At 35.2% G+C, this 17,337-nt stretch overlaps 1 protein-coding gene across 4 annotated transcripts in view; it reads right to left on the bottom strand.

Annotated features, from left to right (window-relative positions):
• Positions 1-1,397: 1,397 nt before the first annotated feature.
• Positions 1,398-17,337, bottom strand: part of LOC150101606 (kinesin light chain-like) — a 465,700-nt gene continuing 449,760 nt past the window's right edge. For all 4 annotated transcript variants that reach the window (XM_090400088.1, XM_090400087.1, XM_090400086.1 and 1 more), the window contains one exon: positions 1,398-4,778. In XM_090400088.1, the coding sequence (XP_090256214.1) occupies positions 4,704-4,778 (75 nt within the window). In that variant the 3' untranslated portion in view covers positions 1,398-4,703. The remainder of the gene's footprint in view (positions 4,779-17,337) is intronic.

Here is a 17,337-nt window from a genome sequence, read left to right as displayed (position 1 = left end):
CCGATACAAGTTAAATGGTGATCACTTCTTATTTAAAATCCCTTGAATGCTCTTGTATCCTGGACCAATGAAGATACTACATCACCATTAAGAATATTACAGCATAAGAGATGGGATAACTTATTTTCATCATGAACACAACACACATGAGCAGTTCTTTATCCTAAAAAATCTTTACCATACCTCATTTCAATATTTTAAGTACATATTAAAATGTTTACGTTACATTTTATGAAAACATATTAATGTTAACATAAAACTGATATTATGTACTATCATGTTGGATATTACATAATATCAAGTCAATTTTATGCAAAATATTATTTTGTCAAAAGGATTTACTGTTCTATTTAAAGATGTACAACTCAAAATATGAGTCACTATCACTTGGGAATGAAGAAGTAGCAGTGAGGTGACAAAAAGGGAAAGAGCTAGGGATCACTTTGGAAATCATGTAAGGGTGTTTGTTGGCAGGGCACTAGGATAATAAGTTTGTTTGTTTGGAAAAAGTTATGAATGAGTTTAAGGAGAAGTCTTTGTTTGGATTTCATGGGATGCTCATATAATAATTTCATTATGGATAATAAAAGATAAGCCTCCATATTTCAGTCTGTTTTGACAATGCTCTTTGATTAGAAAGACACGAGTTCAGTTTGAATCCTGTCCAGAAGTGAAGAACCTTTATTAGAGCTGTCAACTGAAGGTGAGTTAGCTGGTCTCAATATGGAGGTGGCAAGGTTTCTCCTCCCAGAAACTAAGATTTTTCATCCTGCAAAACAACCAAACCAGAAAAAACACATGCAACCATAACATAATATGCAGATGGGATTAGCTGCCATATCAGAGCATTAATTAGGTTTCAAAGGGCCAAGTTACTTGGCTGTGACAGGCCATCAAGTTTAACATACAAGGGAAAATGGGATAATATGAGTGGCTAAATAATATATTTCCACAATTGCTGTTCTTTGCCTTTCTTCATATGTATTTTCACAAAATTGAGATTTGTAGGTTTTAAAATCAAATGTTGACATATTTCTTCTCAGCGCCTGTTCTTCCATACATCGATGGTATTAATGTTCTGTAGTTGAACCTCATTTCTGAGATTACTATTAAATTATTATTATTATTATTTAAATTTTCCAATTAGAGAACAGATTTCCAAATAACTATATTTAATACTGGATTGATGGATGCTATAATTATCTATTAACAATCTTAAATATATAATGACATAATTTCTCATATATATATCAATAATGCTTTTATTACTCATTTCATCTGAGAAAATGTTTGCAGAATGAAAATCAAACGTTGGACAACATTTTTAAAATAATGTTACTATTTAATAAAATTTAATAACATATTTCAGAATTTTAACTAAAAATCAGTAGACAGCATAAATTACAGTTTTATTTTATTGTAGTTACATCCACTTGTGATAAAATTATTACAGCTTATCAGGAAGCAAGATACTGATTATGACATTTCTTTTTTTTTGTTTGTAATTGTTAATTATAGACATTTTTTGCTCCTGACTGCTTTGGAATGAATCACTTTGTGATAAATCTGTTGCTCACAAATACAACTTCAAAAACACAATAATTATAAATAAATAACCTAAGTCATTATTAGTTTTATATCACAAAAGTACAAGATAACTACTAAAACAGTTTAGAGCAAACACATTTTACAGTGCTCCATCATATCATACACAGACAGACAAATGTGCATGCACACACACACACACACACACACATGCACAAACAGAGGACAAATGAATGTACTGGTGCATTTCTTTATACAAGTCATGGGAGTAGATAAAATTCAAGTATCTGATGGCATTATTGATTTTTTTTTTTTTTTTTTTAAATAAGTATAGACATATTTTGCTAAGGCCACAGTATACTTTCAAGATGCATGCACAATAATTTCACAACTGTGCAAAATAAAAAAATTCAAGCAGAAGGTACACAAATAATATGATGCAATATTTATATTTAAAAAAAAGTTAGTAATTGCAATAACATAGTAATGAGGAACTTAGGTAGCAAAGCAGTTTTTACAAAGCCAACATCAAGCTCATAAATATAAGCCAGAAAAGCAAGTATTTAATGAAAAACTGGGAACAATGTAAAAAGGCAAGAGCAATATTATATTACTTTTATTATTAATTAAAAAAAGCAGTAAAGCTTTTCATAAAATGAAAATCTTTATTCAATTTATGTGATAAGTTGTTTCAAATCTTTCATTTTATGTACTCCCATTTTACGTGAAACTGGCATTCATTCATGGCTCTACATGAGTGACCCGAATTGCTGTTTGTGTGATGTACAACAAAGCATGACTATTGAGTGCTCCAATTCAGGAAGGGCATAATTCTGAAACTGTATTTCTAAGGAATGGCTAATGTATGATCTGAGGAAGGAAGATGGGCAAGGAACTAATTCTAAAACTAGAGCACAAATCTCAGCCTTGCAGACAAGATGGGTTTAAGTCAGTTGGCCACAAGTTCATCACATTTATGATTTGGTGCAGCTTAAGAATAAACCACAGAGTATACAGTAAGTAAACTGCCAATGGCTATGTAGTAAGAAACAAATGGTCCTTCAAAGACTATTTCCACCTAACAGCAATAAACAAGCTGAAGCAGTGGCCTTAAAGCACCATATTTATAAAAATTTACACAAAACATTTTTATAACAGTTATTTATGGATTTCATTTCAAGATAACTTTAAACTTTTAAAACCTTCAAGCGCATTTGCATCAATGAAATCTTTTAATTGGAAACTTTCACTAAAATCATATTTCTTTTCAATCCTACAAACACATTACAATAATAATCAAAATAAAAGGAATGTTTTTTTTATAGATCTTAAAGAGTCCTATTTAAAAATTATTAAGCAAATGTAAATTAGAAGTATGTTATATTCACGAATATTTAATTTGTCTTTCATATTCAAGTTTTTGTGATCAATTTCAATGATTTAGTGAAATGAAACGAGTTACAGAATTAAGAAATAACCATGGCGACTAACTCCAAGTTGAAACACAGTTACCACCTGCTTATTCTATACATTTTGTACATCCATTTCAGAGAGCTCTCAATTGAAAATCTGTCACTGATTAGTTTTGCATATGATCTGTGAAAAAGAGCAATATGTTACAGAGGAAGAATAAGTAAATTTACATCTCACGTAGAGTATTATCTTCTGAAAACCAGAAAGTTACATCAAGAGCAGTACACAGAGCTTGCCAATAAATGGCTGCAGCATGTTAATGTCAAACTCTGAGATTTTGTCATTAAAAACATGGAGTCCTCTTAGCAAGAAAAATTATATATAAGGGTACCTAATATTGTAAGATGGTGCATATGTATAACTATACAGTGAATTATAACCCTATGAATAACACAACAATACAGCATGGTTTCTGAGCATAAATTATTTTTAAGGATCTTGACATTTAACACAAACAACATAAAAGTAACTATTGCCATAACAAAATTAACTATTTACATATAGTAGTGCTTAAAAAGCTATTAAAATTAACATTTATAAATTGCAAAGTGTCTCTATCAAATTGTGGACCTTTTAAAAATACAGTACTATAAAAATGTTTTGGAAAAACAGATAATGATGTTGTAATAATTTAAACTGTTATGGACACTGACATCAACTGTACAAAAAACAAAGCAATTTAATACATTAAATAACCTCTTTGTAAAGACATGCATTATCAATAAAATGAAATCATAACAAATTTTAATGTTAATCTGTTAATCAAAATCAAAAGAAGAATAAATGGAAACGTACTGTGTTTTATGTTTTACCACTTTACAAATTATGCTTGTTCGTAAGTCTTACAGAATTATTGCATCAAAAATTTTTCTTATTTCTAGTTGTAAATAAGAAATTTCAAGATGGGACAAGCATAAATCTATCTATTATTCATTTTCAATATGATACATCAAGGAATTTATATTATCTTTTACTTGTGTCACCTTTAAATGCAAACAAGATACATGAAAGAATAAATGACTGTTTTTTGGGCACTATCCCCTGTAGTATTCTTAATGAGAAATAAAGAATTACTTATTTGCATAATAATTAGAAGTAATAATTTTTCTGATGTGAAGAATATGCTAGATCGTGTACGTATGAATTTACAATAAAGAAAAATATAAATTAAGAGTTATTAAAAAAACTTGCAAATGAGAAAAATGATATGCATCCATTCACTTCGATTTTGGAACATGTTCTTTATAATATATTAAGTGTTTTACATAATATCCATTGCTGTGCATTCAAAATTTTAATAAGAAATATGACTCAAAATATGAACAAGCTTGTTTCCCTGTGCTGTATATATTAGAATAATATTATACATACAATATTTTATAAAAACTACAGTAAACAGATCAGAAAATTTTTTTTTTCTTTATCTGATTCTTTTAATGAGGCAATCAAGTCTGCATTATCAATAACTGATAAATATATATACATACATACATACATACATGCACATCAAACGCACACAGTAAGTCCTTTCTTATCTTTCCACCTTATATAGTTCATCATGTTTAATAAATAAGGTGCACCTTTGGTATACAGCATGGCCTGTGCTGCTCTTGATGTTTATCACTATCAGTTTCCATTTGAGATCTATACTGGGCTTCTACTTCAGATTGTTTTTTTAACTGACTTTAGTGGGTGTCTCTACTTCGCAGCTGGTCTGAGCTTGCTGTTTTTGGACGCATGCTCAAAAGATTACTACTCAGCTATTTAAAAAAAGAAGTCAATCATTATTTAGGATGATGTTGATTACAGGATACTTTTTAGACTATAAAAAATTACAGGATAATTTTAGGTCAGATACAAATATATATCTCATTCTAAAGGTTCATAGACAATTCTTATAGTCATCTCCAGTCAGGATATTAGAAAAGAACTGGTAAGGTTTAGGAATGTATTGAAGCATATACAGAGTGAGATAGGGCTATCTCACTCTGTAGATTTACAGAAAAGACTGATAGTTGGAGGTGTTGCTGCCCTGATTGGCTAGCTGGTGTGTTTGAATCTTGTCATGGGCATAGATGTTTGCGATTGTCCTCAGGTGGAAGATGAATTTCATCATCTGGTGTGGGAGTGGGACTACTGCCTTGCTTACTGGAGGCCTGAAGTGACTTAAGTTTCACGTTTGGTCCCTAGAGCTGGTTGGCTGAGTGGTTAGTGTATTAGCCCTCCAATCAATGGATTGCAGATTCAAATCCCATAATGGGAATGAATGTTTGTAATAGTTTCATATTTGGTCTCTAGAGCAGTTTTTCTGGGCCATGTAAAAAAATAAATAAATATAAAAAAAAAAAACTATAAAAATTAATTAAAAACACTAGAAAAATCTTAGCCCATTCACGGCACTAAAGTACTGTAAGCTTACAATCTTTGTGAGTGGGAATCATATAAAATATAAAATAAAAATACGAAAAATATAAATAAAATTCATAAAATCCTTAGCCCAACCACCAAATGTACTACAGAATTACAAAAATAATTTGTGAATGGGAGCCACATAAAAAAGAAAAAAAAAAAAGAAGAAAGAAAGGTGATAGTGATAAGTCAAAGATGAATGATTGTACTGGAATCGTGGAAAGTAGTGTAGTGCTGTAAGCAGACTTTTCGGTGAAAGATTAAACTGGAGCAGATATCAAAGGTATATATGTGTGGAGAGTAGAGCAAATGCAGAGGACTACTGGTAGAAACAAATGATTTGTGAGGAAATGTGAATGAGGTAGCATGGGATTTGTGAGTTCTGCTAGACAGTGAAATGGAAAAGTGAGAGAGAATTGTGAATGTCTTGCCATCTTTGAGCAACAACGCCCGAAGATCGCAGAGCACTTTTGGTCTCACCAGTGCAGTGTAATTGAATACCAAAAAAACTAACTTTGATATGAAGTGACACAGTTATAGACAAGACATCATCACACCACACATACATGTACACACACAAAAGAGTTGTATTGCCAATGGTCATGCTCGTTGTGGAAATACAGATGAATCAGTGCAAACTGCTTACCAACCTGGATCAGATTGTCTTCTATCCATCATGCCCCTTTCATTAAAATAACTCCTGAACTAGGAAAAGTGCACTGATAGCCTAGAGCAGTGACTCACCACTATTAATGACTCTCCTGCAAAATCAAATCACTGGAAACCAAGCTTGAACTACTCAACAGTCAGAAATTCAATGTAAATGCACCTTCATCAATAACACTAACAAACGCCACAACTTCACTGTGTGAATGGTACAAAACTCAATCAAGGTTGAAAATATGAGGTTTAATGCCAACATTCTCAACTTTCACAAACTGATGATGCACTAAAGAATGATATCAATAACTTATCTGGTGAAAGTAACTTTGATTCCAGAAAAATCATCAGCTGTCACCACTTTGGGCCATGAACACAAGAAAAGACAGAACGAATTTCCTGTACCCATTAGAAGTGAACTCTAACACACCATTGAAGATTTAATAGTGGTGACTTCTCCAGTCTGCAAAACTTCATAATTTTTCTGGTAGACACTCAAAATTCAACCTCCTCAAGCACTACTCATATCAGGGTTCCCAAATATGCACTCTTTGATTTAAGGGTGCACCTATGCATATGTTCACTTTGACATACTACGCCAGTGAGCATTCAACCCAGAATTGACTAAATTTGACTTTCTTTGTTTCTTTGTCTGTCTGCTCCACTTAGCCAAAACCTGTTTTTTTTTATTTTTTTTTTTATTATTATTTTTTTTTAATATGGAAGTTTTCCATGGCTCTCACCCAAGAAAGATGTCAATAAATCTATACTACATTTGTACTGAGGATGGGCTAAGGATTTTTTATTCCTTTTTTTTTTTTTTATTTTTATTTTTAAATTCATCATCATCATCAAATTCCTGAAAGTACCCTCAATGGGTGTGCAAGATATTATGATAGTACTACATGAAGAATTTATATCATTACTAACTTCCTATCAAGAATTTTCCTCCAAATCAATCTGTTATCTATCAAGACTCCAAAATTATCATATCTTATATGTCTGTCTCCTAAAGCATTTTTTACTGTATCAATCCACCTATATCTTGGTATTCCACTGGATCTTTTTCCTGCCAACATAGCAGAGAACACTTGTTTTGCTAATCTTTTCTCTCCCATTCTGTACAGGAAATGGGAGAGAAAATTTAAGTGACCATACCACCTGAGATTAGCTCTACTAACACATTCCTGGATACTAACAATGTCAAGTTCCTTTCTAATATCCTCGTTTTTAATATGATATTGTCATTGATGCCATCTGCTCATGCCCCTAATCTTTCTCAGGACTCTCATATCAGAGGTCTCTAGTCTTTGATCAAGTGTTTTATTTCTAACTCAGCTCTCAGATCCAAAGTTAAAATTGGCTTGAACACTGTCTTGTATAGAGCTAATTTAGTGTTTTGACAAATTTCTTTCTTATTCCATATAAATTTATTCAGCTGACCTCCTAATATACCAACTTGACTAATTCTGTTGTCTATTTCCAGATTTAATTTACCATCTTTACTAAATATTGTGCCTAAATAGCTAAAATGTTTTACTTCTTTTGTAGGTTTACCATTCAGAATACAGTTCGTATTTTTAGTGTTTCTGCCTATTTTTTTTTTTTTTTTTTGCTGATTTTCCTACCAAATTTATTACAAAAGTTATTCAATTTAGTCAGAGAATCTTGCAGACCTCTACTGGATTTATTTAAATGTATAACATCATCTACATAAAGTAAATAGCTGAGATAAGCATTCCCAATTTTGATATCAGGTTTAATACTGCTTTCCTTCATAATGTGATCTATGTAGATCAGTGGCATAACTAGGGGGGTGTGTGCAGTCCGCCCTGGACGGCACTTTTAACCTTCTTGAACTTTTGCAGTTAATTCTAAAATACAGTCTCGAGAACTCATTTCCAAATATTGTAATACTACTGCAAATTTTCCTCACAATCGCTATAAGTGTTGCTAGTTGTGAGAGGAGTTTTTCTAAATAAAATTTGATTAAGAATTACCTACATTACTATGAAATAGACTTCGCCAATGTCATCAACGATTTCGCTAACAGAAAAGCAAGAAAAATAACATTTTAGAATATTGAAATTAAAGTTTTACTTCAAAAATAAACATAGTGTTTTAATTTATTTCCCTATACATTGTTTTGACTTTTTGTAATATTTTTGGTGTGTATTGAGAGGAGCGGCAAACTCAGGCAATGCCCCATGGGGCAACAGCTCTAGCTATGCCACTGATGTACGGGATAATGTACATCCTTGTCTGACACCAGATTTAGCATTAAACCATCTAAGTATTGCTTGATATAATGCCTCACTGACACCATATTACTATAGCATTTCAAATAGCTTTTGTCTTGGCACCTTATCATATGCCTTTTGCAGGTCTACAAAACTTAAATACAGATGTTTGTTATTGATTTCTCAACTATTTGTTGTAAAATGAAAATCTGATCCTGACCACCTCTATTTGGCCTGAATCCAGCTTGTTCTTCACCAAGCTTCCCTTCCACAATTCTTCTCAACCATTTCTCAAATATATTTGCATAAATCTTACCAGGAACACTCAGTAAGAATACCTCTTTAATTTTCACATTCACTTTTATTTTCCTTTTTGTATATGGGTACTATGAGAGCTCAACTCCAATCATCTGGAATTCGTCCCTCTGTCCAAGCCTTCTGAACTATGCAGTGCAGCCACTGCAAGACTTTTATACCTCCATACTGGAGCATTTCTGGTCGAATATCATCTACTCCTGCTGCCTTTCCACAATTCAGGCTTTTAATGGCTATTTTTCTACTTCTAGTATGGACATGTATTCCTGATTGCATGTCTGTTGAGTGTTTTTTTACCACTGTGCTGTCACTGCTTGCTTCATTTAGCAATTTTTCGAAGTAATTATTATTCCTGACATCTCCAAGGAGTCCGAAGACTCATTACTCCAACATCAAGGATATCTTTTTCTCCAGTTTTCATGTCACCTTTATCATCTCTAATTCCTTTTTACACAGCACTTTTTCCTCCATTTCTGAGCTTTTTTCAACAGCCTCCAAAATATATATATATTTTTTTTTTTGCCAGTAAAGGGTGGTCGATTGGTAGAGCCTCTGCTACTAATGGCTCACACAAAAAGTTAAGCAAGTTTGAGCACGTTAGTAGTTGGAAGGAGATCAATCATTCGATGTTGTTGGCACACTCTCCCTCGATGAGTCTTTGGGCTCCCTGGAGGTGTCACATAATAATAATAATAAATAATAATAAAAATTTTGCCTTCCTGATATTTATTTTCTATGTTCTTGCCAAAGTCTTCCTATGACTTTTGTTTAACTAGTTTTACACAGTGTTTAGCTTTCTTACATTTGTCTCTGTATTCTCTAAGGGCACAAGCTGACTTATTTGCCAGTAACTTTTGATATGCTTTCTTCTTTTCCTTCACTACCTCTAACTTCCTGTCCACCATGGAGTTCTGATTTTTTCTATCTTTGCAGACAACCTCACCACATGCCTCTCTGACTCAATCAATCAGTGTTTTCTTCAGGGCTTGCCAATGAATCTCCAAGGTTTGGTTCCTGTTCTCAAACTCTTTCATTTTTTCTTGTATAATGTTTGTATATTTTAGTTTACATTTCATGTCTGAGAGCTGCTCAACTTTTATTCGCTTTAAAACTTTCTTACATGTTCTTCTTTTCAATATGAAATTCAATTTTATGCTGCTGTTCAAGACTAAATGTGATCACTTCCAACTTCAAATCCTCTGTACACTCTACTGTCCTGCACCAGTGAGAATACATTACTATCAACAATAACATAGTCAATGAGACTTTTCTTATTCCTTGCCTCTTCTATCCATGTGAATTTGTGCACATTTTAATGATGGAACATTGTGTTAATGTCCATGTCCTGAGCAGAAATTTACAGGTATTTTCCATTATTATTAGCTTTGCTCTTTTCTCCAAATTTTCCCAAAATATTTCAGTATTCTGGCAATCATTTCCTACTCTGCTATTTAGATTTCCAACAAAAACAAACTTTTCCTTTTTCATTGTGTCAGTTGCTTTCTCTAAAGCCTCAAAAAATTCCTCCATTTCTACCTTAGCAGAATGTTCTGTGGAACTATAGGCACAAATAAGTCTCATTGTCCAGTTGCCTATTCTGATATTTGCTCACATCACTCTACTTGATATTGCCTGCCATTTAAAAATATTAGCCTCATATTTAGTATTGAATACTATAGCTACTCCTTTTCTCTCATCGGTATTGCCTAAGGATTTTTTATTCCATTTTTTAAAATTAACTTCATTTAAATAATTGTTTGTAAATTTTCTTTTCTTTTTTTTTTTTTTTACATAGTTCGGAAACGATGCCCGAGCCCAAATAGAGAACTTTTTTTAAGCCACTTCAGGGCTCCAATAAGTAGGGCAGTAGTCTCACACTGGGCAATGAAATTCATCTCCCACCTAAAGACAATCAGAAACATCCATGCGCACAGCAGGATTTGCTAACCTTGGTCAACCAGGCTAGCATATGCAACCTCTATTGCTCTCCCAATTCCACACAACCATTCTATGCTTTCTCTCTCCTTGAATGCTGATTTTTTTCTAATCTCATTTTCCCAACAGCAAAGTTATCTTCCTCAGAGATATTTAATGTTCACAACACTAAATGGCTTTCTTCCTCCAAGTGCAGAGACCAAGCAGGTAGAGATGCTGAGACATTTGCCACAATAATGACTTTACACAAATTGTTCACAGAATACCAGATAATCCCAACTACTTCCCTGACACTGTGGATTTCTTCCTTACTAGTGATCCCTCTAAGTGCATTGTGAATGTTGTGGCATCAATCAAGAGCTGTCTGGAACTATAACAAAGTCAAGTGGGATGACTTTCACAACTTCTATGCCTCGTTGTTTGGATTATTGTCTTCAGCCATCCAATCCAAACACGTACACTGAATCATGGTATGGAAACATATATGCCACACTCCACACTAAACTTCTGTCTCTACCTAAGCCATGGTTCTGCAAAAATTGCACCAAAGCTATGCATGCAAATTATCAAGCACACTGAAATTGGCTTCCAGGAAGAACTCCATCTTCCTTTACTGTTTATACCAAAGTCTAAAACAACTGCCAGAAAACTATTAATGTATCAAAAACCAATTTCAAAAGAATGAAAAGCAGGAATCATGCATGTGTCCAAATGGCAGTCAAGTCTTCTGGTCTCTTGCTAAAGCAATTGGCTGTAACTTTTGTCTAACACTTCTCTCACCTGTTGTACCCAGATGGCACTATTGTGTCATCATCCACAGAAAAAGCCAATTTCCTGGTTTCACACTTTTCCTCAAATGTATGTATAGCTGATTAACAATGGGTGTTGAGCATTTTGGAATGTCTCAACTGTTCTAAATGCTCAATACTCATTGTCCCCCTCTCCTTGTGCCAGAAAGACATCAGCAGAATCTTGTCCAAATTAGACACCAAACTATCTCCTGGTCCTGATGGTATTCCTCCAATTGTCCTGAAGATTTGTGCTCCTGAGTTTGCTCCCATCTTATGTCACCTTTTCTTTTTATGCTCTCTTATTCCGCTGGCATCTACCCCACAGCCTGTTCAATCCATCTCCAAGAAGGGAAAATCCCTCCCTTCAAACTACTGCCTAAGCTCTCTCACCTCAGTTCTCTCCAAAGTAATGGAGGGAACCATCGATATCTCTCACTCCTATATTTTTTTGAAGGTACCCAACTAATAAATGACTGACAATTTGGATTCTGCTTATCACTGCCAATTAACAGGGAATCTGCTTACATATGTCACCATCTCTAGGCTAACATGGAAGAGCGAATCTCAAGTGGTTGGACTTGGACATCTCCTGGGCCTTAGACCAGGTCAGATATGCTCCATCATTTGGTTTGCCAAATGACTTCTGCAACCAGGTTGCCAGCTTTCTGATCTGATGCACACTACATGTGATGCAGGATGGCTCCTTATCCTCTAATTATGCAACTAATGTTGGAGTTCCACAATACTCTGTTCTCTCACAACACAACAATTTTGCTGATGACAGAACATTGCACTCCTCTTTTTCATTTGAAAAACCTTGCACTACACAAATCACCACAAAACACAGAGCATCATGCATTCTGAGCTGAGCCATTGTTCAATGAAGGCTCAGATAACCTTGTTAATTTCAATGCTAGCAAAACACAGTTCTGCCTTATTTCCCACAAAACAGGGTATTTGTCATTTATGTATATATTTTCTTGATATTGTTTTCTTATCTGCATCATGTTTTTGTATCTTCATAGCACACTGTCATGTCCCTTCCATTAATCATGTAACACGTACATACAGGGTGTTCGGGATAAATTTGACAGTTTCGTACGGAAAAAGAAAATCTTCTTTGTATCTATTAAATTTAATGAATTGACAAAAAAACATTACAGGCAGAGTTAATTACAATACTATCAACAAGATTTACTCAAAATAACCACCATTAGCATCGATCACAGCTTCAATTCTGCTTCGGAACCTCGAACAAGCTGATGCTACAGTCTCCCTGGGAAGGGCCGCTAAAACTGTTTTAATTTTATCCATTAACTGGGCTTTTGTATTACTGGAAGTGCGATTGGTGTCTTTTTCAACTGCGCCCCATACAAAATAATCCATGGGGTTAAGGTCTGGGGAGTTTGGAGGCCAAACATTTGGACTGGTGAAGTCGTAGAAATTTTCAGACAACCATTTTTGACTTTTCCCAGAGGTGTGGCAAGGGGCCGAATCCTGCTGCCATACATACGGCCTACCATTGGCTACCCTTGTTATCCAGGGCTTGACTACAGTTAGCAACTCCACGAACAAAGCCCGAATTCCAATGCCAGGGTTCTTCAACACCTGTTCCTGCAGATTTGCGAGGAATTCTGCTGTACGAACGCAATCAGATCGTCTGCTAGGGATCTTTCTTCTTGCTACATCCTCGTAGTCACCATTGCAAGTCTCTAGTTCATGCCTGATTGTTTTTACTGTATTCAGGGAGCATTGGGCAGCAGTCGTAATATCCTTATTTTGATGGCGGGCACGAATCATCATGATACAAGTTATTCTCTTCCATGATTCAGGTGGGTTCCAGCTATCCATCCTTTCTGGCATCTTGTATATGAATGAAGAAGGGTCCAAACTTTTAAATGAAGAGAAGTGTGTGTTAATACATGTAACTTACGGAAAAATATAATTAATTATAAATATGTCAAATTTATCCCGAACACCCTGTAGGTCACATGTACATGTTGATTTGCAAGTTATCAGAGAGCTGTAGCTGTATGGACTGCATAATATATTGTACAACTGATTAACAACTTGCATGGGTGAGAGATTGGGATATTCTGAACAGATGTAGTAATTCTAACAGCAATTACTACTTACCTGACTGATACTCTTGCCTGTGTGCTTATGGAGATAGGGAATTTAAAAAATATATTGGTAGAATGAATTTTACCAAATTCAGCCTCCTAAACAATGATCTGCTTGTTAAAGAAGTATTCCAAACCATTATATGGGGCTCTTACCCACACCATGTAGTCAGAAGACTCTCTGTAGCAGACCATATTAACATTTATACACACAATGCCTGTCATACCTTTTATGAAACTCATCACCGACTTGGTTGGTCAAGTGGTTAGTGTACTGCTCTCCAACCAACAGGTTGCGGGTTTGAAAATCCCTGTGGGCATGGATATTTGTGATTGTCTTACCTTGTGTATTGCTATAACCTTTGATACAGTGCAGTACAATCTTTGCTGTCCTTGCACCATTAAAACTATAAATCATCATCACCACTTGAAACTCATTTACTGTAAGGATATCCACAACTAATTCTAGTAATCCATTTCACTCATTCGCCACTCTCCATGCAAAAAATCTAATCTGCACACCTGCTTTTACAACTTTCAGGGGTGACTCTTAGCTCTCTCTCTCTCTCTCTCTATTCATTGTGAACTAAAAAATTTTATTTGTGTCAATCTTATAGCAAACTTTTAGTAGCTTATAAGTTTCTATCATGTCTCCTCTTTTCCACCTGTCAACTAAACTTTGTAACCAACACGCCTTCAATCTAGATCATTCCACAGACCTTCCACTTACCATGCACATAGAGAAAACAGGATGTACAATTCCAATAGTAAAATATGGCAAAACAGGCCTTTCCAGTTAATTCTGTGACACATAAAGGAAAGGCCTGTTTTACCATATTTTACTATTGGAATTGTACATCCTGTTTTCTCTATGTGCATGGTAAGTGGAAGGTCTGTGGAATGATCTAGATTGAAGGCGTGTTGGTACAAAGTTTAGTTGACAAGTGGAAAAGAGGAGACATGATAGAAACTTATAAGCAATAAGTTTCTATCATGTCTCCTGTTTTCCACCTGTCAACTAAACTTTGTACCAACACGCCTTCAATCTAGATCATTCCACAGACCTTCCACTTACCATGCACATAGAGAAAACAGGATGTACAATTCCAATAGTAAAATATGGTAAAACAGGCCTTTCCTTTATGTGTCACAGAATTAATTGGAAAGGTCTTACATGCACTAAAACTTGGTTTGAAAGAAAGTTCAAAGCAGCTTGTGAAATGCTAATTGATTATCTCAATCTCAACATGAATGATGGATTAACAGTTTCAAGAGTCTGGAAGACTAATATGCAACCCAAACAGCATTCAGGTATAGAACATCAGAAGAACAAGGTGCCAGAACGCCAATGCAAGAAAACCTGATCAATGAATGATAGCAGGACTGTAGAGTAGTAATTGATGTGGCCTCACTTTTGTTGTTGTTATTATTATTATTATTATTACGGGCAACTCCAGGGAGTCATTAGACTCATCGAGGGAGGCCCCAAATCATATTCATCACAACTATTCCACATTCGTACAGTATCTATCATACCTCGCCTAAAACTCATTCACTGTCACAGCATCCACCACAGACTCTGGGAGTGCATTCCACTCATTCACCATTCTAAAAGTAAAGAACCCAGCTCTAACACCTTTACTAACCACACTTTTGCTCAGTTTCCATGGATGTCCCCTAGTCCTCCCACAACCAGCATTGTTCTCAAAAATATTTTCTGAATTAATTTTATAGAAACCCTTCAGTAATTTGAATGTCTCAATCATATCTCCCCTCCTCCACCTATCAACCAATTTTTGCAACCCACAAATCCTCAACCTGCTCTCATAAGGTTCATTCCACAGACCTGCTATCATCTTGGTCACTCGCCTCTGGATCCTCTCCACCTCCTCCCCATCAAGAAGAAACCTAGGTGACCAAATCTGGGCACAGTAGTCGAGATGGGGTCTTATCAAGGCTCGATACAGAGGAACAATAACCTGCTTGTCAATGTATTCTTCAGCAACCAAGTGATTTGATGAGCTGATTTGGCCACTTTTGCAATGTGCCCCCTAAACTTCAACTCCTTACCCAGCAAGACTCCTAAATCTCGTGCCTCATCAATTTCCTGGAGTACAGTTCCACCAATGTAGTAAACTGCTGCTAATCTTTTCACCCCAAAATGTATAACCTTACATTTTGCCACATTAAATTGACATCCATTCTCCTTAGCCCAGACCTCCAATCTATCCAAATCATCTTGCAAAGTTTTAACGTCATCTGCATTCACTATTTCCCTACCCAACTTTGCATCATCCGCAAACAAATGAACTGTTCCTCTCAGATCCTTTCCTATATCATTAATGAACAAATTCAACAGCAGTGGTCCAAGAACAGATCCTTGTGGCACGACACTAGTCATAGGCCGTCTTGTGGACTCTACTCCTGAATAAACCACTCTCTGATATCTCTCCATCAACCACCCTCCTATCCATCTCACCAACCCTATATCCATCCCCATATGCTGCAATTTACTGATTAGATTCCATGTGGTATCCTGTCAAAGGCCTTAGCAAGGTCCAGTAGAATCACTGTAAACCCATTACCCTTATCCAGTTCAGCCGTCACTGTGTTATAAAACTTGAGCAAGTTACTGAGGCATGACCCACCGTTCACAAAACCATGCTGTTCCCAATACAGTATCCCATTTTCATCTATCCAATCTTGTATTTTCCTCTTGACTATTTTCTCCAAGACTTTCATAATGATACCTGTTATGCTGATTGGCCGGTAATTTTCAACAGCAGCCTTGGAACCACCTTTATGCAGCGGTATTTATGCAGCAAATAGAATTGTATTTTATTATAATGTCCTGATTATTAATCTTATTTATTTACTTTAAATTTTACTCTTCCCCTCTTTCTTTCTCACACCAGAGGTCAGGCTAGTATAAGAAGTTAAAGCAATTATTGATTATAATGATTGTCATATCATTATAATGATATAATGATTGTCTTGTTTGATACAAATGATTTGAAAAGCAAGAAGTATTCTATGATGGAGGATGTAAGGGAGTTGTTAGAAGAGGCAAAACTGAAGATTGCAAGTCTCCTACCATGCTATGACAGAGGTGAACTGAGGAGGACATTGATAGCAATGAGTCTATGAGTAGATTGTGCAAAAGGAATGATGAAGAATTTGTGGATCAGTGGTCTGTTTGACAGAAAGAAGGATTTGTACAATGCTGATCGACTGCATAAATGGTTTTGGTGTTAGGTGTCTGGAGAGAGAGAGAGAGAACTTTGTTCAACTAGCATGCTAAAGTGAAAATTCAGGGAAACTTAAGCAATTAGAGCAGAAGCAAGAGAGTTTGTGTGAAACCACCCATGAAGTGGGTGAGTGTGAGAATGACCAAGTGATGAATCTATTCTCTCAAGCAAAAATATTGAATAGGATAGTCAATTCAGAAAGTAAAGGTGGGTGGGGTACTAAAGGGATGCTGCAGTTTCTATATACTAATGCCAGAAGTATCAGGAACAAGAGGGAGGAGTTTTTGGCATTGGTTAGTGCAACCTTGCCAAAAGTTATAGGCATTAGTGAGACTTGATTAACAGCAGATGATGTAGTTACAAGTACTGAATGTGAAAGGTTTAGCATTTTCAGGGAAGATAGAGAGGACAAGATGTGGGGAGGAGTATTGCTGATGAATTACAAACAAAAATAGGAGACAATCGGAAGGTTGGCTGTTCATTTGAAGCAATCTGGTGTGAGATTAAGGCTAATAAGACAAAATATACAGTTGATTTTTGCAATAGGCCAGGGAGTTCCACAAATGATCTGGAAGACATATACTCATTGTACTAATCA

The sequence above is a fragment of the Typopeltis vanoorti genome, chromosome 11 (genome assembly GCF_054136105.1).
Source record: "Typopeltis vanoorti isolate ZY-2024b chromosome 11, IOZ_Tvanoo_1.0, whole genome shotgun sequence".
Taxonomy (NCBI): domain Eukaryota; kingdom Metazoa; phylum Arthropoda; class Arachnida; order Uropygi; family Thelyphonidae; genus Typopeltis; species Typopeltis vanoorti.
The sequence above is the reverse complement of the archived record's forward strand: the minus strand, read 5'-3'. Positions and strand labels throughout refer to the sequence as shown.